This window comes from Scyliorhinus canicula, chromosome 6 (genome assembly GCF_902713615.1).
Source record: "Scyliorhinus canicula chromosome 6, sScyCan1.1, whole genome shotgun sequence".
NCBI lineage: Eukaryota > Metazoa > Chordata > Chondrichthyes > Carcharhiniformes > Scyliorhinidae > Scyliorhinus > Scyliorhinus canicula.
In genome coordinates, this window is record NC_052151.1 from 105,362,602 (window position 1) to 105,388,272 (window position 25,671).

Here is a 25,671-nt window from a genome sequence, read left to right on the forward strand (position 1 = left end):
AGACCAGCTGCATGTTTTTGGTGATACCGACCTGGGATGGCTGCTGGACAAAGTGGAGGCCAGACGGGATGCCCTGTTCCCCCTCGGGTCCAGGAGGGTCAGCCACACAGGGCAGCCACCACCGCCTGGGAGGAAGTGGCAGCGGCCGCCAGTTCGAGGAGCGTGATCAGGAGGGCAGGCACCCAGTGCCGTAAGAAGGTCAACGACCTCCACCGGGCCGCTCGGGTGAGTTTGAACTGGACCCCCTTTCCCCCCCACTCACACCACATACACTCCCCCCCCCCATCCCCCCCATTATGGCATGTCTCCCCACACCCCTTCCCCCCACAAGAGTAATCAACATGTCTCCGCAGGAGAAGTTAGCCCATAACAGACGGGAGAGGGCCCAGATAGGTGAAGGGGTGCCGGACATCCGAACCTTATCCCCTATAAGGAACAGGCCCTGGAGGTTGCGAGGGTGGACGAGGACTGATCAGTGACCAGCGTGGAGGTTGGTGTACAGCGCAGAGATTTCTTTTTTAAATTTTATTTAAAAATTTAGAGCAGCCAATTAATTTTTTCCAATTAAGGGGGCAATTTTAACATGGCCAATCCACCTACCCTGTACATATTTTGGGTTGTGGGGGTGAAACCAACTCAAACACAGGGAGAATGTGCAAACTCCTCAGGTACAGAGACCCAGAGTCCGGATTGAACTTGGTACATCGGCGCCATGAGGCAGCTGTGCTAACCACTGGATCACCGCGCTGCCCAGTACAGCGCAGAGATGAGGATGCACTGGCCCCCACCCAGATGACCTGCCAAACATTAGTTGTTAATGCCATACCCATCCCTCCCACTGACCACATGTCCATTCTCCCACAGGACCTGCAGGCGATGGCGCGGCCAATCCGGGTTGCCCGCTCCCGCCTACCAAGAGAACACCTCGGAGGAGAGCTCCGATGATGCAACCATAATAGTCGCGGAGCAGCTCTCACCCCACCCTCCACCAGCGCAGAATCACGTACCTCAGTGGGAAATGTTGCGGTTAGGCTTCTGGGGCAGAAGCTGGTGAGCACCACACAGTTACACATATGGAAGCAGGAATGCCCAGGCAAACCAGCAGATGGGGTCTGCTGAATCCCAGGGCCCAGCTGGGTCCCAGGCAGATGTTGAGCCTCTGGCACAGGCTTGCCTGGAGCTAATGCAGATGATAGAGTGAGAAATTCAGAGGGGGATGTTAGTGACCCTTCAGCAGGTCCATAGCTGATTGAAGGAGTCCCAGACATTATAGGTGCAAGAGATGGTGCCGGCAATGCATGGCACTGCCAGGGTGGCAACCGCAGAGGAGAGGTTGGTGTACAATGTCGGCAGCATGAGTGGAGGAGTACAAGGCATGGCTCAGTCAGTGATGGCCATGGCTGAGAGCCTCAGCAGCATGTCCCGCTCGCTGGGGGACATCAACCACTTGTGGACCTTGATGAGGCGCTGCGAAGCATGTCATAGTTCCAGGTGGGAATTCCCAAGGCATTGCAGAGCATGTCCTGGTCACTGGGGAACGTGTCCCAGTCACAGGTGGGCATTGCAAAGTGGGCGTTGCCAGGGCACTCCAGAGCATGTCCCAGTCACTGAGGAGCATGGCCGAGGGTGTCTACACCATGCTGCAGACATTGAGGAGTCGCCAGGGTTGACAGAGCCAGGTGATGCAGGGGCAGCCGGGACTCCATCCCATCCCGAGGTGAACCCTAGAGCCCTATAGGCACCGACCGGGAGGAGGGGAGAATGCAGCCACCAGCACCTCCGAGTTCCACCCCCTGACAACGGCGTGTTCCACAGTCAGCACCCGGTAGTGCGGTGCACTGGAGTCCTCTGGCCCCAGAGTACCCAGAGGACACTTGCCTGGGGCATCAAAGGCCACGGGACATAGTAAGCAGGAGGCTGCCTCCACCTCTCTGATGTGCGTCCTGTGGACAAAGCCAGATGCAGCAGTAGAGCACGGAAGGCCGAGCATGTGGAGGATCACTGATGGATACTGAGGGTTAGAAGTAAGGGAAGGAAATGGGGGGTAGGGGGTGAAGGGGAAAGGGTGGAGGGATCTGAGACGGGTGGGGTGAATGGGGTGGTACAGGGTGGTACAATCAGGAGAATGGGGCAGTTGGATACACTTCTGTACACCATTAAAGTCTGTAGGCCTCGATCAGCATGACGCCTCTGGCACTTTCTTTTGCAATGCAAGCCGAGCACCAATCCCTGGTAATGGGAGTCCTGGGATCTTTCCAGCCCCTCACCCCAGGTGATGGGTGTGAGTGAGCACTCAACAGATGGACACGGGTCAGACTATAGGATTGAATGAAGAGCACCAGCACTCAGCTCTCAGCGGGTTATCATCAGCCCCCTGCCCGCTGACAGTGCCGACACAGTCCCATTGCCCTGGGAGGGTGGGAGTTGGTGGTGGTGGGGGGGGGGGGGGGGGCGAGGGTTGGGGGGGAGGGGGGGGGAGGCCGAGGGTTGGGGGGGACGCATGAAGGTTGGAATGGGAAGAAGGGAAGATGGACGGGGCCACGTCTTATGTGAAGCAGTTGAGGATAAAGGCCTCCCTCACCCTACGAGCTTGCCGGAGCTCGCCCCTGCCACCTGTACTTCATCCTCCAGATGGTCCTGTGGGGGCTTCTGTGGCTCGTCCTCCAACCCCTCGTGATCTGCCGCCTCCTCATCCTCGTCTTTCCCCTCCTTTGAGGTGGCGACATATTACTCCCCCACCACTTCCAGCATGTCACCCCGCTGCTGTGTCAGGCTTTGGAGACCACAGCAGACCACCACAAAGCGGGCAACCCTCCGAGAGGATGCAGGTGTCTTACACACTTGCTGGGAAGCGTGCGCACACATTCATGATCTTCACGTGGTGGTCGCACATGAGCTGGTAGTTCAGGGAATGGCAACCCTCATTGTTGATGTTGGGCACTCCCAGATGGCCCGGTGAATGCAAGTCGACATGTGTGTCATCGATTTGGATCTGGGGCATCCTGTTATTGGAAAAGAATCTTGCTGCCCGGGCATCTTGTTGGGCTTGGTCCATGTCAGGGCATCCGTCACCTCATGGATGAACTTGTGGGCTGCAGCTTGTGAGATGCCAGAGAAATCCCCGCTCGAGCCCTTGAATGATTCTGAGGTTTAGTGGTTCAGGGCTGCAGTGACCTTAATGGCCACTAGGAGTAGGTAACTGCAACCAGGAAATGCTCTGGAGGGTCTCACAATGCCCACCTGAGTCTGGAATATGCTCCTCAGCACCTCAGCAAGATCCACCTGGTGCTGGGTCTCATCCACCAATGACTGGTTCATCCTGCCGAGGCCCTTAGCCATGGGCGTCACTGACTGTGCGGCTCCTTGGACACCACCACTCATGCTGCTTGCGTCGTGCACCAGGCTCTCCACTGCGGTCACTATCCTAGCAGTGCTGGCCTCGGTGCCATGCATTGCCGGTGCCAACTCCTGCGCCCGTAGCCTCTGGGACTCCACTAGTCAGCTATGGGCCTGATGGACTGTCGTGATTTCCCCCTGTGAATATCACAACTGCACCCTATTGACTACATACGTCCTGAGTAAACCTGTCCAGAGGCTCTGGATGGACTGAGAGCCAGCTGGGGCTTAGGATCCAGCAGACCTCCAATTGCTGTCTCACCAGGGTGTTCCTGCCTCCACCTGCAGTGCATAAACAACTGTGAGGTGCTCCTTTTTGATTTTTGACTATGTCTTCTCTGCCTTACACTTTCCCCCTTACTGCCTTTTGTTTCTGTCCCTGTTTTACTACCTTCCGACTTCCTGCAGGGGTTCCAATCCCCCTGCCACATTAGTTTAAACCCTCCCCAACAGGTCTAGCAAACACCCCCTCTAGGACATAGGTTCCAGTCCTGCCCAGGTGCAGACCGTCCGGTTTGTACTGGTCCCACCTCCCCCAGAACCGGTTCCAATGCCCCAGGAATTTAAATCCCTCCCTCTTGCACCATCCCTTGAACCATGCATTCATCCTATCTATCCTGACATTCCTACTCTGACTAGCTCGTGGCACTGGTAGCAATCCTGAGATTACTACCTTTGAGGTCCTACTTTTTATTTTAACTCCTAACTCCCTGAATTCAGCTTGGAGGACCACGTCTCGTTTTTTACCTATATCGTTGGTGCCTATGTGCACCACAACAGCTAGCTGTTCACCTTCTCCCCCCCCCCCCCAAGAATGTCCTGCAGCCGCTCCGAGACATCCTTGACCCTTGCACCAGGGAGGCAACATACCATCCTAGAGTCTCGATTGTGTCCGCAGAACCGCCTGTCTATTCCCCTCACGATTGAGTCCCCTATCACTATAGCCCTGCCATTTTTCTTCCTGTCCTGCTGCGCAGCAGAGCCAGGCACGGTGCCATGAACCTGGCTGCTGCTGCCTTCCCCTGGTGAGCCATCTCCCTCAACAGTATCCAAAGCGGTATATCTGTATTGCAGGGAGATGACCGCAGGGGACACCTGCACTGCCTTCCTACTCTTGCTCTGTCTTTTGGTCACCCATTTTCTATCTACCTCAGTAACTTTCACCTGTGGTGTGACCAACTCTCTAAACGCGCTATCCACGATGTCCTCAGCATCGCGGATGCTCCAAAGTGAGTCCATCCGCAGCTCCAGAGCCATCAAGCGGTCTAACAGGAGCTGCAACTGGACACACTTCTTACATGTGAAGGAGCCAGGAACAGTGGTCGTGCCCCGGAGCTCCCACATTGCACATGAGGAGCATGACACAGGTCTGGGATCTCCTGCCATGCCTTAAACCTTTGGTTAACTTATACAACTACAATTCCAAAAAACGAAACAAAAAAATAAATAAACTAGACAATGAAAAGAAAAACTACTTACCAGTCACTTACCAGGGTTAAAAAGCACCTCCTCCCCCACAAGCTTCGCATTCCACCTAGCTTCAAATACCCAAACTCACTCTTTGCTGTGTCTCACTCTGGCTGTGTGTTCTCTGGTTCACTGGGAGAACTCACTGGGAGTGAGTTACAAGTAGCTCTTTTAAATTGGCCTGAGTTGACCCCCCCCCCCCCCCCCCACCTGCTTTTAGGTAATGGAGAGTATGGGACGGCACTGCTGGACATTGGTGGCCGGGGCATGGAACGTGCCAGATGGGGGCAGTGCTTGCCGCACGCATGTGGGGGAAGGTGGCGGACGCCGGTGCCAACCCACCCCTGTGGCCCGGTGGAGGTTATTCATCTTCTTCCGGCACCTCCTGGTGATGCTCCCCGAGCTGACGGACACTGCCACTTCTTTCCAGGTGGCACTGGCTGCCGCGTGGCTGACCCTCCAAGACCCTCGGGGGCAAAAGGGCAATCCACTTGACCTCTCCCATGTCCAACAGTCTGGTCAGGTCGGCATCCCTGAATCGTGGGGCTTGCCTCCTCGGTGGCATGGCTGCGGGTTGTGTGGAGTTGACTGTGCAGGAACTGTTAAGTGGTGCACTCCCTTGTTAGTGGGGGGCTGGCGAGCGCGGACTCAGCGAATCTCAGCGAATCTCAGCTGGCGGGACAGTCATTTGTGATGTGAAGCCCGTGGGGCCTCTTTAAGTGGTCCAATTAATGTTTTATAGTGGTGACGGCCACACTGGGCCGAGCGTCGGGAAGCTCATGGCACTTGCTGCTCGCTACCACACTTTCCATTAAACCTTTCCATTTAATCATGCCCCAGGTTGTTTAAATTAATTTACGGGCTGTGGGTGACGCTGGTTAGGCCAGCATTTATTGCCCATCCCTAGTTGCCCTTCAGAAGGTGGTGGTGAGTTGCCTTCATGGAACGCCATGAGGTGGAGATGCCGGCGTTGGACTGGGGTGAGCACAGTAAGAAGTCTTACAACACCAGGTTAAAGTCCAACAGGTTTGTTTCAAACACGAGCTTTCGGAGCGCAGCTCCTTCCTCAGGTGAATGGAGCTTGCAAGAAAGCTTGTGTTTGAAACAAACCTGTTGGACTTTAACCTGGTATTGTAAGACTTCTTACTCATGGAACGCAGTAGTCCTTGAGGTGTAGGTACATCCACTGTGTTGTTAGAGAGGGAGTTCCATGATGTTGCCCCAACGAGAGTGAAGGAATGGCTATATATTTGCAAGTCAGGGTGGTGAGTGACTTGGAGGGGAACCTCCAGGTGGTGGGGTTCCCTGGTATCTGCTGCTCTTGTCCTTCCAGATGGTACTGGTCGTAGGTTTGGAAGGTGCTGTCGAAGGAACCTTGGTGAGTTACTGCGGTGCATCTTGTAAATTGTACACACGGCTGCCACTGTCGTCGGCGGTGGAGGGTTTGAATGTTTGTAGAAGGGGGGCAATCAAATGGGCTGCTTTGTCCTGGATGGTGTTCAGCTTCTTGAGTGTTGTTGGAGCTGCACTCATCCTGGCAAGTGGACAGTATTCCATTACACTCCAGAGTTGTGCCTTGTGGACGATGAACAGGCTTTGAGGGGGTCAGGAGGTGAGTTACTCGCTGTATGATTCCTAGCCTTTGATTTGCCCTGATAGCCACAGTATTAACATGGCAAGCCCAGTTCAGTTTTTGATCAATGGTAACCCCCAGGATGTTGATTGTGGGGGTTTCAACGATGGTAATGGTATTGATTGTCAAGGGGCAATGGTTAGATCCTCTCTTGTAGGAGATGGTCATTGCCTAGCACTTGTGTAGCGCAAAGTGTTGTTAGATAGTTGTGGGGAATTCACCGACAGATCAAATGACATTTCTAAACTTTCCCATAGTTAAAAATCCAGTTACATCTGATTGAACAGGACAATTTTTTATTGCCGTGTTTTGTCGTGACCTGAGAATGGAAAAAGTGTCCTTGTTTGAGTTGCTGCTGACTCTGGGAGAGTGTCCACAGTGCAGCCTGTGGTGGAGCAGTGAATTACAGACCGTAACTTCAACATTTCTTCATTAATTCATTCTGTACTCTTCCTGAAGTGGTGCATGGATGAGGAGGTGTAAGAGTGCTGAGCGATTGATATCTAAAGCCCAGCAAGATTCAGTCCATTATAGTTAAATTTAGTGGTATGAAATTTTTTATTAAATGGTGTCCGTATTTAATGCTGTTTTTATTCAGAACCTTTGAAAAATCAGAAAACAGAAAAATTACAAAACAAGCAGTTGGTTTAAATGTCCGGTGGTTGTCTATCTAGTCAAATTGCCAGCTGCCAGTTTACCAGTTTGATTGTTAGTAATCAATACTAACGGCCAATTTAAATAAAAATTACTCTCAGTGGCGGCACGGTGGTGTAATGGTTAGCACTGCTGCCTACAGCGTTGAGGACCCGGATTCGATCTCAGCCCCGGGTCACTGTCTGTGTGGAGTTTGCGCATTCTCCCCGTTTCGCCCCCACAACCCAAAGATGTGCAGGGTAGGTGGATTGGCCCCTTAATTGGAAAAAATAATTGGGCACTCTAAATTTAATAAAATGTATTACTCTCTCCCTCAAGGTGGCTTGTCAACTAGGAGTATGTCGGATGAAAATTGATGGATGGAAAACTGTGGGGAATTCACTTAGGATACACTACAACAAACATAGAAACCCTCATGACTTATGTTGTCCCATTATATGCAAAATATCGAGACAGAGTCAGTTTGCTAAATATGCATTCATCCTCATTAACCACGGGTAATGCAGACAAATATGGAAAATGAAAGTCTGTCCCAGATACAGTAATCTTGTCAAACCTTTAACTTTATTGTGTATATGGAGCATGTGTTCAACAAACAAAAGTAGTTGGCATATGTCTTGTGCAGACAATTATTTCAATTAGCACTATTTGAATAATGTGTGATTCACACCTTGTAGTATGTTTAGGACTAATACACATCTTTAATTCATTGCTTCTATGATAATAATAGCTTACAGTGAGGAGTTGTATTTTTACAAAACAGCTCTGCACAACAATGATATCAAATGGGAATGAAGTCTAGAATTAATTGTTCTTTGTTCTAAATGCCCAATTGAGTACATTGAGAGTTATCATCAGATTTATGCAGATCCTGGAGCTGATTTTTTCTTTTTGCTCCTTGTTTTCCACTGACTTTTCCGTATCTCAAGTAGTATTATTATATATTATAATCAGAAAGACCTCATTGCTGCTGTGCCCCCACTGCCTGCGGGTGCACTTGTGTGTGTAATTATGTCTGGTTTTGAGGCTTGTGACAGGTGTCATATCCCTCCTTCAGGGCTGAAATTTGGTAAGTGTTAAGTGAATTGAAACAAGGAGACAATTATAATTCTGGCAGATATAATTTCAGAATTTTCTGACTACAATTACATTAAAATTCAAACTTTGCAGCTCTGTCTGACTTTCCTTTCTTCGTGCATGTCGCTGAGACAAAGCACAAAATCCAGTGCCCATGTCCATGCAGATGTTAATTTTTTAAAAACTAATTTAGAGTACTCAATTCATTTTTTCCAATTAAGGGGCAATTTAGCGTGGCCAATCCACCTACCCTGCACATCTTTGGGTTCTGGGGGTGAAACCCATGCCAACACTAGGGAATGCCCAAACTCCACATGGACAGTAACCCAGAGCCGGGATCGAACCTGGGACCTCGGCGCCACCGTGCTGCCCATGCAGATGTTAATTTTTCATCAGAGCCTTTCTGTTTTAATTATATCTATCACTGTGCTGCAATTCTCATAAACTATTTTGGGAGAAGTGCTTGTGTACAATATGCAAGCCATCTTAATGGTTACTTCCTTTTTTAATAATAATTTTATAGTCCCAATTCATTTTTTTCCAATTAAGGGGCAATTTAGCATGGTCAATTCACCTACACTGCACATCTTTTGGGTTGTGGGGGCGAATGGGGAGAATGTGAAAACTCCACACGGACAGTGACTCAGAGCCGGGATTGAACCCGGGACCTCGGTGCCATGAGGCAACACGGCTAAGCCACTGCGCCTCCCTGCTGCTCTAGGTTACTTACCTTTTGAACCAAGAAAAAAAATTGGAGGCATAAACAAAAAACCCTGAACCATGAAATTTATCTCCAAGAGTTCGCTGGTGCTAGTGCTACAGAAGCCCAGAACTCTAAGAATGTCAGCTGGAGCGCTTCCAACCACTTGCAGTGTGGCCCACACAGTGCACTGTTACTGTAGAGGTATCAATGTGTGATCATACCACATACGCACCAAAGCATGCAGAGGGATGGATCATGACACCTAATATACCATTTTTGCACCTCTTACTTCATTGATCCCAGCTAACATTTAAGTGCATGAAGTAACCCCATTGTCACTTTTTAATGGGATCACCGTACACTGTTAAGTGAAGTGCAGAGCGTATGGAATTACTGTGCCCTATGTTATTGCAGAATCAGAGAATCCCTACAGTGCAGAAGGAGGCCATTCTGTACCGAACCTCTGAAAGGGCACCCAACTAGGCCCACTCCCCTGCCCTATCCCCATAACCCCACCTAACCTGCACAACTTTGGACACTAAGGGACAATTTTAGCATGACCAACTGACCTAAGCTTTACATCTTTGGACTGTGGGAGGAAACCGAAGCACCTGGCGGAAACGCACACAGTCATGGGGAGAAAGTGCAAACTCCACACATTGTCACACAAGGCTGGAATTGAACTCGGGTCCTTGGTGCTGTTGGCAGCAGTGCTAACCACTGTGCCACCGTGCCACCTAAAAGTTGACACAAGTTTATGGATTCACAAGAGTGCTGCTCTCTGACAATTAGGTCACAGGAGTTGGAAGGCCTGTAAGGAGAAATACTGACTGCAGTAATGGGATTATAGTTTCAGATACCTTTCTTACAGGGAGATGGATCAAGGGCAATAGGGAGGGGATGCTGCACAATGAGGGGACGGAGGGAGTCCTCAGTCAAATGCCTTACCCATCAAGGATCTTCATAGCACACTTCTCCTATTTCCACCTCAGTCAGGAGCAGTGTATGAGATGTCAGTGTTCCATCAAACTGTGCATCCTCTGACAACCAGACCTGCAGCCTCACAGCAGAGTGAAAGTGGCACTGTCAGCAGCTGTGAAGATAATCAAGGCCCTCAATTTCTATGCCACCACATTCTTCTAGATAGAAGAAACTGATATTTTTGACATTTCACAGATTGTCATATATCACTGCATCAAGGAGGTTGAAAAGGCCATAAGAAGGAACTTCACAGTTAAGTGACTGCCAGGCTAGCAGAATTCCCAGTTACCCATTGGCTGCACACGTGATTTTTGGTCCACTTCAAGACATCTGAGAGCAGCTCTGATTCTGGAGAACCAGGCTTCAGATTGTACCTTCCCAGAACAGGCAGCAGCAGACAAAGGTTTCTGGCTGAGAAGCACCAATGGTTCCTGCACCATGGAACCACAATCATTGCTCCAGGGACAAGGCTCAGAAGTCCTAGTAATTTACTGGATCACAGATTGCTGGACTGCTGTAAGAGCCTGCAAACACCTTGGAACACTGATATCCACAACTATAATGTCTTCATACTAGCAAGCCTGGACTTGCATAGCAATAAACATAGATATTATGAACTCAGTCTGAGTTTCCACTGAGATGTTGACTGGCTTCTGCCTGAGCTGCAGTGAAAACTGAGATAGCAAATACTACATCTTTGGTGTCATCACAAGTGCCGTCATGGAGTTGGTCACCACTTAGTCATTAGTCATAGAATTTACAGTGCAGAAGGAAGCCATTCGGCCCATCGAGTCTACACCGGGCCCTGAAGGATCATTCTACCTAAGCCCAAACATCCACCCTATCCCCGTAACCCAGCAATACCACCTAACTTTTGGACACTATGGAGCAATTTAGTGTGACTAATCCCCCTAACCTGCACATGTTTGGAGGAAACCGGAGCACCCAGAAGAAACCCACGCAGACACAGAGAGAAAGTGCAGACTCCACACAGACAGTGACCCAAGCCAGGAATCGAACCTGGGATCCTGGAGCTGTGAAGCAACAGTGCTAACCACTGTGCTAACATGTTCCCCCCCCCCCCCTCAAAATGATGAGCTCTAGGTCTGCAGGATACCCTGCAGTTAGATTCTCTAGGTTCTATGGCAGAGGTGCCATTGTGCCAATCACCTTGATGTGATTATCATTCTCAATAGTATTATGTTGCACATTACCCCATCAAAGACCTCACCCAAGTACTCAACAACAAAACACATCTGAGAGCTTGCCCTTGAATTGTGCAAATCCCATTTCTCAGCCACATCGTACCGGTTTCTGAGCTGGTGGCTGCAAGTTTGAGAACAATGCTTTCTACTGGAGGCCTGGTGTTTCTCTCATCCTTCACTGTGAGACTGCACTGATTGATCAAAAGGTAGGACTTGAGTAACTGAAAGCAAAAACGCAGAAGTGAAGGGTTAGGATGAGGAAAAGAGATGTGTTAGAAACTGAAGGTCCATGACCACGCTACCTCCCACTTTCATTTCAAGCCATAGCAGTGGGATTTGAGGCAATGAATAAGAAAGGAACACACAAGCATCCTGAATGCTTCCAGCAAAAGCAAATATAACAGGTTCAATCACAGTTGGCCCCATGCTGCAGAGCACAGCCTCTCGAAATAGAGTCAGGAGATACGTGAGTGGGGGGCGCCCTGCCAGTTCTCTGCTGCTTCCTGCTGTTATATACAACCGGGACCTTCAAGAGGGAAGAATGTCAATAAGTGTGTTGCATTGTGTTTGGATGACGCATCTGCCATAGCTAAATAAGAACACAAGAAATATGATCAGGAGGAGACCATCCAGCCTATCGAGACTGTTCTACCATTCAACATGATCATAGCTTCAACACATTTTCCTGCTCACTCCCCATATCCATGTTCATCATCTGTTTCTCCCAGTCTTAAATTTATTCAACAATGGAGTATCCAAAGATTCACAAACATTTGAGGTGATGTAATGTCTCTTCATCTAAGCCCAAAAAGATCTGGCCCTTACTTTGAGACTGAGCTTGTGTATCAGACCCCCTGACCAGCAGAAACAATTTCTCAGCATCAGCCCGATCAACTCCTTCAAAATTTCATGTGCTTCAATGAAATCATCTCTCATTCTTAACTCCAGAAAATATAAGCCAAATTTAATCAACCGTTCAGCGTCAGATAACCCCTTCATCCCAGGGACCAACTTCACGAATCTTTGTTGTACCAAGTCCTGCGCAAGTTTATCCTTTCTTCAGTGTGGAGACCAAAACTGCACACAGTACTTGGATCTGCCCAGCAACAGGTCTTCCCAGTAAATCTGCCTAGTAACAGCAGTAAACATAAATGTAACAAGGCATCTTGGGATGTGATCTGCCCAGCAACAGGTGTCATGGGTCTCTCAGGCAACAGGTAGAAATCTGCCTAATGGCAGCAGCAGCCAGCATTCAAAAGGCATAATGATTTGCAACTTTAAAAGTAGTGAGATGCAGGTGTCTAGACAAATGATATATAATTGTAGGCATCCTCAGAAGCAGAGACACAGTTTACACCCAACAACCAATTTAGATCTAACAGCCTGTGAGGCTAGTCCCAAATCTAAAAGCCAGGAGCCGAGGCTAGCATTTAAGTCTTAGAGCCAAGATCGTGCATGTGATGATATGCATAAGCAGTCATGTATATAATGATGTAAATGACATCCGACCAGCAGGTGGCAGTGTAAATCTACCACGTGACTCTATATCTCGAAGTTGGGAGATAGTCGTGTTAGTGGACAGTCATACTTGCAGTAACTCTAGGATAATTTATCAGTATTAGTAGTCTGTAATATATTTCTCATAGTTATCTTTACCATGCATTCATTTTTTAATAAAACACTTCAACTGGTCAAGAACTGGACATTCGTCTGTGCAACATAACATGGTACCAAGGCTGAAGATCTACTAAGAAGATGAGATTCTTTGAAGATTTGAACAACTAAAGATAACTCCGAAGAAGAAGATGAAAAAAGAAAAAAATCCTATACTAGCCTCGTGAACTACTGGCAACTTGTACTCAATGCACTGCTAGACTTCGAAGTCCAAGATGAAGGTCTCAAAACACAACACCAGCTTTGAGTCACTGGTAATGTCGATGAGAAATGGCCTTTATTTTAGACAGCAATTCACTCTCTACATCACAGCTCTTAGTCTGCAGCCACAGCATGATGAGAGCTGCATAGCGTTGTTGCTCACTGTAGCAGGTCCAAAAGTGATAGAAATATTTAATCCGCTCATTTTCGATAACGAGGCAGATAGCAAGGACTTTGAGGAAGTTGTAAAGCAGCTTGATCAGCATTGTACTCCAGATGTTCGAGTGCTACATATTTTGAACTCGCACCCTGAAGGCAGGCAAATCATTTGATAATTTTCTGACCGATTTGTGAATATCGGCACAGTTGTATAATTTTGCTACACTACAAGCATCGATGATCCGCGACCAGATCGTGTTCGGGATTTGTGACGGCAAGGTACGCGAGAGGCTGTTAAGAGAAAATGAGCTTCAGCTTGATGATGCTATTAAAATTTGTCATGCCAGCGAGCTAGCTGCACAGCAGATTAGCAGTTTGAATCTCAAACATTTTGGCACGAAGATAGGAGAGGCAGCTGACGCCATAAGGAGCAGCACGGTAACACATTGGTTAGCACAGTTGCATCACAGCCCCAGGGTCCCAGGTTCGAATTCCAGCTTGGGTCACTGTCTGTGTGGAGTCTGCACGTTCTCCCCGTATTTGTGTGGGTTTCCTCTGAGTGTTCCGTTTTCCTCCCACACTCCAATGATGTGCAGATTAGGTGGATTGCCATGAAAAATTGCCCTTCATGACCAATGAAAGGTTAGACTGGGTTACGGGAATAAAGGGGAAATTCATCATTAAAATGTTGTCATTTTGTATGCCTTGACTATCTTTGTCCTCACGAGTGGTGTGGGGCTTAAGTGCGGTCCTCTTTCCAAGGGCCAGTGTAGACTCGATGGGCTGAATAGCCTCCTTTTGCACTGTAAATTCTATGATTCTAAGTGTAGTGATGCACTCGAGTTCAAAACATGGTCCCAGCACCAGCAGCCATTTTAAACGACCAGCCAAAAGCTCCATTTTGTGCAAGTGATGCAGCAATAGACATTTTCCATGGCAATGTCCAGCATTTGGAAAGATCTGCTCCAAATATAGAGGTAAAAATCATTTTGCTAAGCAATGCTTTACCAGTAAAAATGCGGAACAAACAAAATCAATCAACATGGCTGATGAAGTAAGTCTCGGAGACACATTCTTCGTCAACATGATTTCTAGTGAGGACAAGGATAGTCAAGACACACAAAATGACAACATTTTAATGGCGATTTTAAGCAACAGTGCAGTAAATGCAAATACTCTAAAAAAAACAAATGGACATTAATAATTAATGATACATTAATTAACTTCAAACATGACACGGGAGTAAAGACCAACCTTATCAGTTTGTCAGATTTAAATGAGCTGAGAATTAAACTGCAAGTGTTAAATAAAGCAGTACTACTCAAAGACTACAAAGGAAATGGAATTGCTAGGTTAGGAGCATGCAAGTTCGATGTAAATGTGAAAAACAAAATTCACACATGAATCTCTACTGGGAGTGGAAGCATGTGAAGCACTTGAGCGAGTTGAGCCAGTTTACAATGCAGACTCTGCTGTGAACAGACAAAATGCATCAGTAGATTCCATATTGAAAGAATTTCCTAGGATATTTCATGACTTCGGCTTACACATATCACATCGAGTTAAAAGAGAATGTGCGACCAGTAATACACGCACCAAGACATGTACCAGCTCCATTGAAAGACAGACTGAAGAATGAGCTGGAAAGGATGATGGCTTTAGGTGTAATCAAACGCATAGAAGAACCTCAGATTGGGTAAATTCTATGGTCTGCATTAAGAAGAGAAATAACGATGTAAGAATCTGTATGGACCCCAAAGATCTGAACCTCAGCATTAAAAGAGAATACCATTCGATTCCGAAGAGGGAAGAAATCATATGTGAGATGTCAGGAGCATCCTGTTTTATCAAGTCAGACCCTTCACAAGATTTTTGGCAGCTCAGGTTGAATAAGAAGAGCACAAAGCTGTGCACTTCCAGCACTCCATTCGGGTGATATTGTTTCTTCAGGGTGCCATTTGGTATAATTTATGCATCAGAAATTTTCCATCGGGCAATGGAACACATTGTAAAAGGAATTCTGGAAGTTAGAGTGCATGTTGATGACATAATTGTCTGGGGATCAGCATGAGAAGAGCACGACAAAAGGCTTCTCAAATTGAAGGGCATTCAAAAGAATGGTTTAAAGCTGAATAAAGCCACATGCCAATTTGGTATGAGCAATATCACGTTCTTGGGAGCTAAGCTTTCTGTAAAAGGTATACAACCTGATCAAGAAACAAAAAAGGCAGTCTTAAATATGCCACATCCCAATAACAAAAAAGGTATACTTAGAATGTTAGGAATTATAAATTTTGTTGGCAAAGTTATTCCTAATCTTACAGCAAAATCTTCGCACCTCAGACAAACAGTCAAGTAAGTCACAATATTCCAATGGTCTACTGGACATGAACAGGAATGGCAAGCATAATAAGAAGTATTGACTACAGCGCCAGTGCTGTCATTTTTTGACCCTACCAGGAAGACGAAAATATCGACAGATGCTTCTAAAGATGGGTTAAGGGTTATTGCAACAAGACAATGATCAAAATTGGTTTCCAGTTGCCTATGCTTCCAGGTCAATGTCTGAAATAGAACACAAGTATGCTCAAATTGAAAAAGAATGCTTAGGTTTAATTAATAGTCTTACTAAGTTCCATGACTATGTATATGGCCTACCAACTTTTATTGTGGCAACTGACCACAGACCACTGGTAGCGATAGTTAGAAGAAATCTGAACGAGATGTCCACTAGGAACCAGCGCATGATGGTGAAGCTACAAAGATATGGGGCTGGATTCTCCATTATTGGGACTATGTCCCCACGCCGGCGTCAAAACGGTGGAGTTTCACGCCAGAAAAACTGGCATGAAAGGACACTAATTCCTAGCCCTGCAGGGGGCCAGCAAGAACCTGGCATGGATCTAGCAGCTTTTGCTGCAGATACGGGCCCCTGCACTTCCGGGTCGGAGGCCGCACATGTGCACAGCAGCGGCCACTAGCGGTCGTACCGTGCTCCATGGCGGACTTGGACCATGAAACTGGACCAAAAAAAGAAACCCCCCCCCAATCGGCCGCGCGCCAGGACCTCAATGCCCGCATTAACATTTCCCAGTCGACTATAAGGGCCCCCTGCCCGCCAATCGGCCCTCCCCGACCAGGACTTCCGTGGACTGAGTCCCCAGCTGCCACATGAGTGTCCCGACCGGCTGGACCACATTAGTTCTACGCCGTCGGGACTTCGGCCGGTTGGGGGTGGAGAGTGGCAGAGTGGGCCTCTGGCAATGGCCCCCGGTAGGTCCTAGGCGGCGGGGCCATCAGAATCCTGGAACCGGTGCCGGTCCCGATTCCTTGCGGGAAAACGGATCCCCCCCCCCCCCCCCCCCCCCCCGGTGCCGGCCACAATTTTGGCTTCAGGGTGCGGAGAATCCAGCCCATGATTTTGATCCAATCTACACACCAGACAAGCATCTTGTCGTAGCCAATGCACTATTGGAGTCACAGGCACGGGAGAGATACAACAGATGGATGATGATGATTAAGTTCACGTGAATTTTGTCACTGAGTCCCTTCTATATCTGATGACAAATCGAGATTGATAAAAGAAGAACTGACCAAAGACACAGTCTTACAAAAGGTGACAAAATATCTCCACGAGGGATGACCTAAAGGTTCCTGCTCCAGTTATTATAATGTAAAGGCAGAATTAGTGATGCCAATGGGTTTTTGCTTCAACAACAAAGGATTGTAATTCCACAATCGTTATGGTCAACGATTCTTCAAAATCTTCATGCAGATCAAAGAGCCAAGGATACAGTTTACTGGCCAGGAATCAACCGCTATATTCAAGTAATGGTGGTAAACTGTACACAGTGTCGGAAGCTTCAGTACCAACAACCGAAAGAATCAGTTAATCAAAGATTAGCGAGGAAACTTATTCTTCCAAAAAAGAGGCAGAAGAGAGACTATGATAGATCTGCAAGAATATTCCAACCATTGCAAAAAGATGACACAGTCAGGCTGGAAGATCCTGATGGGAACGGATGGGTGAAGTATGCTAAGGTGCTGCAACAAGCAGGTCTTCATTCGTATCTAATCATCACCGATGATGGAAGAGTCTTAAGGAGAAACAGGAGAGTTTTGCTGAAGATTCTGCAACCTTTTGTAAGCATTCCTAAGACAGTTGAAAAGGAAACATTTCAGCATACAGAGCCAGAACAAAGTCAAAATGCACAAATTCAAGAAGAACAAGAAACATCAACAACAAATGAAAATGAAACACGGTCCAAGTTCATCCAATGCTCAGAAGGTCAACAAGACACAGTTGGAAACCTGAGAGACTGAATTTGTTTTTTTGTTTTTGTTTTTTTAAAATAATTTTTATTCAAATTTTCACAAAATATCAATAACAAAAAATACTAAGAAAAGAAAGAACAAACCCCTCCCCCCCCCACCGTGTATACAAAAAAGAAGAAATAGATTAACGCCCGTCATTAGCAATGAACAAATATACACGTCCCTTCAACCCAATTCGACATAAACTGTGTATGTATTTAGTGATTCATATACTTAATTGTTCTGTTTGAGAGTCCTGTTATTGTATATTTGTCCCCCAAGCCCCTCCCCCACAAGTAACCATGCATGAGGCTAACGATGCTCCCTCTATGCCTTACAGGAGAAGTTAGTCCACAACTGACAGGATGAAGACCAGTATGCTGTATGCCTTCTTGGCCACCTTATCCACATGCATTGCCACTTTCAGTGATCAGTGGACATACACGCCCAGATCTCTCTTCCTGCCAATACTCACCAGTGTTCTCCTATTTACTGTGTAATTCCTACATGCATTGGACCTTCCAAAATGCATTATCTCACACTTGTCCGGATTAAACTCCATCTGCAATTTCTCCGCCCAAGACTCCAACCAGTTTATATCCTGCTGTATCGTCTGACAATCCTCCTCACTATCCGCAACTCCACCAATTTTTGTGTCGTCTACAAACTTACTAATCAGACCAGCTACATTTTCTTCCAAATCATTTATATACACTATGAACAACAAAGGTCCCAGAACTGATTCCTATGGAACGCCGCTAGTCACAGCCTTCCATCCAGAAAAGCATCCTTCTACGGCTGCCCTCTGTCTTCTGTGCCCAAACCAGTTCTGTATCCAACTTGCCAGCTCTCCTCTGATCCCATGTGACTTCACTTTTTGTGCCAGTCTACCATGAGGTACCTTGTCAAAGGCTTTACTGAAGTCCATGTATACAACATCTACTGCCTTTCCTTGTCACTTCCCCGAAAAACTCGATCAAATTAGTGAGGCACGACCTCCCCTTCACAAACCATGTTGTCCATCACTAATAAGTCCTTTTGTTTCCAAATGTGAGTGAATCCTGTCTCTAAGAACCTTTTCCAATAATTTCCCTCCAACTGACGTAAAGCTCACCGGCCTATAATTTCCTGGATTATCCCTGCTGCCCATTTTAAACAATGGAACAACACTGGCTACTCTCCAGTCCTCTGGAACCAATGAGGATACAAAGGTTACGGTCAAGGCCCCAGCAATTTCCTCCCTTGCCTCCCTCAGTATTCTGGGGTAAATCCCATCAGGCTCTGGGGATTTATCTACTTTAATGATTTTTAAGATGCCCAACACCTCCTCTTTATTAATATCAACATGACTCAGAATATCTACACACTCTATCCTATACTCCTCATCCACTAATTCCTTCTCTTTGGTGAATACTGAGGCAAAGTATTCATTTAGTATCTCACCCTCTGGTTCCATACATAGATTCCCTCCAATATCTTTGAATGGACCAGACCTTTCTCTGGTTACTCTCTTGCTCTTTATATATGTATAAAGCACCTTAGGATTTTCCTTAACCCTATTTGCCAATGACATTTCATGACCCCTTTTAGCCTACCTAACTCTTACCTTAAGTTCCTTCCTACTTTCCTTATATTCTTCAAGGGTTTCACCTGTCCTAAGTTTTTTAGACGAATGCTTCCTTTATCTTTTTGGCAAGGTTCATAATATCCCTCTTTATCCAGGGTTCCCTGTACTTGCCATCCTTATCCTTCATCCTCTCAGGTACATGCCGGTCCTGAATTCTAATCAACTGACATTTGAAAGCCTCCCACTTTCCGGATGTTGATTTTCCCTCAAACAGCCTCGCCCAGTCAACACGCTCCAGATCCTGCCTAATGCTGTTTAATCAGCCTTCCCCCAGTCTAACACCTTCACCTGAGGACCACTCTTGTCCTTGTACATAAGCAATTTAAAATTTACAGAATTATGATCACTGTTCCCAAAATGATCTCCGACTGAAACTTTGATCACCTGGCCGGGCTCATTTCCCAGCACCAGATATGGCCCCTTCTTAAATTGGACTATTTATATATTGTTTCAAGAAACCTGGGCGCTCCTTACAAAATCTGTCCAATCCATGTCCAGAAACGGCTGAAGCGGAGGGAAAGGCCAGGATTAGCGTGCGGATGAATGGGCGGACCAACGAGGCGAAAGGGTCCCTGGCCACCCCGGAGAGCAGGAGACCGACAATGCCCCCCTCCCCCACCCCCTGCCACCTGGAGATGGATGGAAGATGTTCCTGATGAAGGAACTGACAGCGATGAGGGAGGCACTAAATGTGGAAGTACAGGTGACGGTCAAGGTGGCAGTAACGGAGGCGTTGGTTGCAATGCAGATGGCAATCAATGGACTGGGGAGGGAGTAGGAGGCGCAGGGGAAGAAAATCCTGCTAATCATGGTGAAGGCTGAAGGAACAAGATGGCGCTGCAAGAAGTCACTTTGGAGGGTCCCAATACAAAGAGAGACCCCAGATTTCAGGGGCGCACCCATGTTGTGTGCACACAGTTGGTGGCCATGTTGGGTGGCCTCAGGTCAAAGGGAAGTCCCGGAGTGCAGGGGCGTGCCCACCAGGTAAGTATGGTTGATCCCACAGGAACAGGGAACAAAAACCCCCCAACCAGGAGTATCACCTGGAATGTTGGGGACTTAATGGCCCAGTGAAAAGATCCAGAGTCTTTGTCCATTTAAAAAGTTTGAATGCCGACATAGTTTTCCTTCAAGAGACGCACCAAGGGAGAACATAGAATGTACAGAACATACAGTGCAGAAGGAGGCCATTCGGCCCATCGAGTCTGCACCCACCCATTTAAGCCCTCACTTCCACCCTACCCCCGAACCCAATAACCTTTCCTAACCTTTTTGGATACTCAGGTTAATTTATCATGGCCAATCTACCTAACCTGCATGTCTTTGGACTGTGGGGGGAAACCAAAGCACCCAGAGGAAACCTTTGCAGACACGAAGAATGTACAGACTCCGCACGGACAGTGACCCAGCAGGGAATTGAACCTGGGACCCTGGTGCTGTGAAGCCACAGTGCTAACCACTATGCTACCATGCTGCCCAAGAAAGCCCGACTGTGAGTAAGGAAGGGCTGAGTGGGATAGATGGATAAAGGACAAAGGACAATACAACAGAGGAACAGGCCCTTCGGCCCTCCAAGCCTGTACCATTCATGTTACTGGACGAGGGCAAGGGCCAGCCGCCTGTTGTTACAGCAGCGGAGAAAGCAGGCAACCACGAGGGAAATAGCCCAGGTATAGGAGAGCTGAGGCGGACTGCTAGCTGAACCAAAAAAGGTCAACCAGGCATTTGAGGCCTTCCATCGGGAACTATATGGGCGGAATTCTCCGCTCCCGGGAAAAATCGGGAGGGCCGTCGTGAACTCAGCCGAGTTCACAACGGCCTCGGAGGCCAGTCCTCGCCCCCTATTCTGCCCTCCCGGTGGGGCTAGGAGCGGCGCTCCGTAACTCTCGGCCGCGGGGGCATCGCGCCAAGAATGACGCGGCCGGCACGCCTAATGACGTCAGCCATGCATGCGCAGGGTGGCCGCAAGGCGTGGCGGCTTGATCTTGCAGGGCGGAGGGGGGGAAATAGTGCGTCCGATTTGGACGCCGCCCCGACGATCGGTGGGCACCGATCGCGGGCCTGTCCCCTCCCGAGCACAGTCGTGGTGCTCTTTCCTTGCTAGGCCACCTACAAGCCCCAAACGGGCTTCTCACTCCCGTTTCACGACGGCAGCGACCAGGTGTGTTTGCCACCGTCGTGAAACAGCCGTTAACGGCAGGCCGCTCAGCCCATCCAGGTCGGAGAATCGCTGGTCGCCGTGAAAAACGGCGTGCGCCGATTCTTCCGAGCCGGGGGGGGGGGGGGGGGGGGGGGGGAGAATCGCGGGGGTTGCCAGGGGTGTGTGAAATTTGTCGGGGGGCCCTCCCGCTATTCTCCCACCCGGCGTGGGGAGCAGAGAATCGCGCCCTATATCTCTGAGCCCCCCGACGGAGATTTGGGGATGAAGCGGTTGCTCGATGGACTGGACATGTCAGTTGTGGGGGACAATAGGTGGAGAGAGCTGGAAGCACCAATAGGACAGGGAAGGATCATGGGGAGCAACAATTCCATGCTGTTGAGAAAGGTGCCGGGACCAATGGTTTCCGTGCGGACTTCTATAAAAAATTTGCACCACATCTCGCCCCGCACATGTGCGAGTATTTTCGCAGATTCACTAGCAAGGGGCACTTTGCCTCCTACGCTAACACAGGCCACCATTTCGCTGATACCCAAGAAAGACAAAGACCCGACCGAATGTGGAATATAGACCCATTGAGCTGTTTAACGTAGATACAAAAATACTCGCGAACACCCTGGCCAAGAGACTGGAAGACTGTGCACCGAAGTGGTTGCAGAGGACTAGACAGGCTTTGTCAAGGGTAGATAGCGATCTGCGAACATCAGACGGCTGCCAAATGTGATGCTAACTCATCCGGGGAGAGAACACCAGAGGTGATCGTCTCCCTGGATGCAGAAAAGGCCTTCGACAGAGTGGAATGGATGTACCTCATAGAGATACTGGAGCGGTTTGGGCGAGGGATGGGATTCACCTCTTGGGTGAAACAATGCCCCCAAGGTGAGCGTTCGGACCAACACCACCAGCTCTGAATACTTCCAGTTGCACAGAGGCACCAGGCAGGGATGCCTGCTGTCTCCGCTCCTGTTCGCCTTGGCAAACGCCTGATGATCATGCTATGAGATGCAAAAGGTTGGAACGGTATCCGAAGAGGAGGCAGAGAGCACAGAGTCTCACTCTATACGAATGACCTGTTCTTCTACATCTCGGACCAGTGGAACGGCTTGAAGGAAATCATGAGGCTCCTGGAAGAGTTTGGAGCTTTCTCTTGCTACAAACTCACCTTGGGCAGCAAGGTACCCCAGGTGAACCTGAATGGGGGTAAGGGATGGAGCTGAGGGTCTACCATTCAAAGCAGCCCGAAGCAAGTTCCGCTACCTGGGGATTCAGATAGCCCATGACTGGGCATATGACCAGTCCAGCAGACACAGTTAAAAAGGACCTACAGAGATAGGATGTACACCCGCTTTCCCTAGCAGGGAGAGTGCAGATGATCAAGTTGAACGTACTGCCAAGGTTCCTCTTTCTGTTTCGATCCATACTGATCTTCATCCCCAAGGCTTTTTTCCAAGGATAGACCAAATGATTATGGCGTTTCTGTGTGGGAGGGGAAAAGAATCACCCAAAATACACTGCAAAGAAATAAGGGTGGCCTGGCACTCCTGAAATTGCAATACTACCACTGGGTATTCACAGCCGAAAAGGTAAGGGGACCGAGCAAGGAATGTAACCCTGGACGAGCTGACAGAAAGACTGAAGCTACCGAATGGACAGGAGCTCCAATGCTTCAAGGTGATGTCCAAGGTTGTGGTGAGGATGGAGCCATGCCCAAAGGTGAGGGAAGATAGTACCTTACAGGGCAAATAGTAACAAGGGACGGACGAGGGCAGCAAGGGAGGAATCCAGGGAAATGTCAGCAGGGGACAAGGGAAGAGACGGAGGAGGGGCTCTAACAAAGCAATAGGGGCAACAGTAACAAATTTGTACATATGGAACTGTCTGGCTCACCTAATGTAGTGGACACATGTAAAAATTCAACAAAATATTTTAAAGTAAATAAAAAAGGACAGGGGTAGTTAATAAGAACATAAGAACTAGGAGCAGGAGTAGGCCATCTGGCCCCTCGAGCCTGCTCCGCCATTCAATGAGATCATGGCTGATCTTTTGTGGACTCAGCTCCACTTTCCGGCCTGAACACCATAACCCTTAATCCCTTTTTTCTTCAAAAAACTATCCATCTTTACCTTAAAAACATTTAATGAAGGAGCCTCAACTGCTTCACTGGGCAAGGAATTCCATAGATTCACAACCCTTTGGGTGAAGAAGTTCCTCCTAAACTCAGTCCTAAATCTATTTCCCCTTATTTTGAGGCTATGTCCCCCAGTTCTGCTTTCACCCGCCAGTGGAAACAACCTGCCCGCATCTATCCTATCTATTCCCTTCATAATTTTAAATGTTTCTATAAGATCCCCCTCATCCTTCTAAATTCCAACTAGTACAGTCCCAGTCTACTCAACCTCTCCTCGTAATTCAACCCCTTCAGCTCTGGGATTAACCTAGTGAATCTCCTCTGCACACCCTCCAGTGCCAGTATGTCCTTTCTCAAGTAAGGAGACCAAAACTGAACACAATACTCCAGGTGTGGCCTCACTAACAACTTATACAATTGCAACATAACCTCCCTAGTCTTAAACTCCATCCCTCTAGCAATGAAGGACAAAATTCCATTTGCCTTCTTAATCACCTGTTGCACCTGTAAACCAACTTTCTGTGACTCATGCACTAGCACACCCTGGTCTCTCTGCACAGCAGCATGCTTTAATATTTTATCGTTTAAATAATAATCCCGTTTGCTGTTATTCCTACCAAAATGGATAACCTCACATTTGTCAACATTGTATTCCATCTGCCAGACCCTAGCCCATTCACTTAACCTATCCAAATCCCTCTGCAGACTTCCAGTAGCCACTGCACTTTTCGCTTTACCACTCATCTTAGTGTCATCTGCAAACTTGGACACATTGCCCGTGGTCCCCAACTCCAAATCATCTATGTAAATTGTGAACAATTGTGGGCCCAACACGGATCCCTGAGGGACACCACTAGCTACTGATTGCCAACCAGAGAAACACCCATTAATCCCAACTCTTTGCTTTCTATTAATTAACCAATCCTCTATCCATGCTACTACTTTACCCTTAATGCCATGCATCTTTATCTTATGCAGCAACCTTTTGTGTGGCACCTTGTCAAAGGCTTTCTAGAAATCCAGATATACCACATCCATTGGCTCCCCGTTATCTACTGCACTGGTAATGTCCTCAAAAAATTTCACTAAATTAGTTAGGCACGACCTGCCCTTTATGAACCCATGCTGCGTCTGCCCAATGGGACAATTTCTATCCAGATGCCTCACTATTTCTTCCTTGATGATAGATTCCAGCATCTTCCCTACTACCGAAGTTAAGCTCACTGGCCTATAATTTCCTGCTCTCTGCCTACCTCCTTTTTTAAACAGTGGTGTCACGTTTGCTAATTTCCAATCCACCGGGACCACCCCAGAGTCTACTGAATTTTGGTAAATCACCATTAGTGCATCTGCAATTTCCTTAGCCATCTCTTTTAGCACTCTGGGATGCATTCCATCAGGGCCAGGAGACTTGTCTACCTTTAGCCCCATTAGCTTGCCCATCACTACCTCCTTAGTGATAACAATCCTCTCAAGGTCCTCACCTGTCATAGCCTTATTTCTATCAGTCGCTGGCATGTTATTTGTGTCTTCCACTGTGAAGACCGACCCAAAAAACCTGTTCAGTTCCTCAGCCATTTCCTCATCTCCCATTATTAAAACTCCCTTCTCATCCTCTAAAGAACCAATATTGGGGGCAGGATCTCAGTGGTTATCTCCAATGTTTGGCTTTTGTAAATTGTATCTGGTCTACACAGACTTATTTACTTTGTATTGTATAAAAAAACCTGAATAAAAACATTTAATAAAACTAATGGTGAGTGATGTCTTGTGATACATTGTGCAGTGTGAGCAGTGTAGTGGGTTGAAGAGTGGAGGGTGTTCTTTGAAGGTGCATTCGCTGAACGTGATCACTTGTGTGAGATCATCAAACATTTCCCTTTCCTTTCACATTGACTGCCTCCTGGCTCCTGTGGAAATATGGGGTTGGACTCTCCGTTGGGGAGACTAAGTCCCCACAGTGGCGTGAAAATGGCAGGAAAACTGGCCCAACATGGCCACCGGGCAAGGGGGGTTGGCTAGCAGCCAGGCAGCGTAGAGCTCCCAGCTCTAGCTGCCGATACGACCCTGCATGCGCCCGGACTGTCCCCCAACAGTGCCCCCAACCCCGAATAATCCCTTGCCCACGGATCAACCCTCCCCCGGCATGTTGCACCGCTGGGCTGAGTCCATAGCCGCCACACTGAGTTCCCAATGAGCGAGACCACATGTGTCCCACACCATCGGGAACTCAGCCAGTTGGAGGCGGAGCATCGTGGGCGGGCCTCATGCAATGGCCTGAGGCCATGGATACA

General features: G+C 48.0%; 1 protein-coding gene across 3 annotated transcripts in view; it reads right to left on the minus strand.

Moving 5' to 3' along the window:
- tmem244 (transmembrane protein 244) overlaps positions 1-25,671 on the minus strand; it is a 155,403-nt gene that overhangs the window by 105,707 nt on the left and 24,025 nt on the right. Inside the window, exon 1 of one of the 3 annotated variants that reach the window (XM_038799808.1) lies at positions 9,879-10,269. The exons of the other annotated variants lie outside the window; for them this stretch is intronic. Within the exon in view, the coding sequence (XP_038655736.1) occupies positions 9,879-9,895 (17 nt within the window). The 5' untranslated portion in view covers positions 9,896-10,269. Of the gene's footprint in view, positions 1-9,878; positions 10,270-25,671 lie in introns of those variants that run through there. 3 annotated transcript variants of the gene reach the window in all.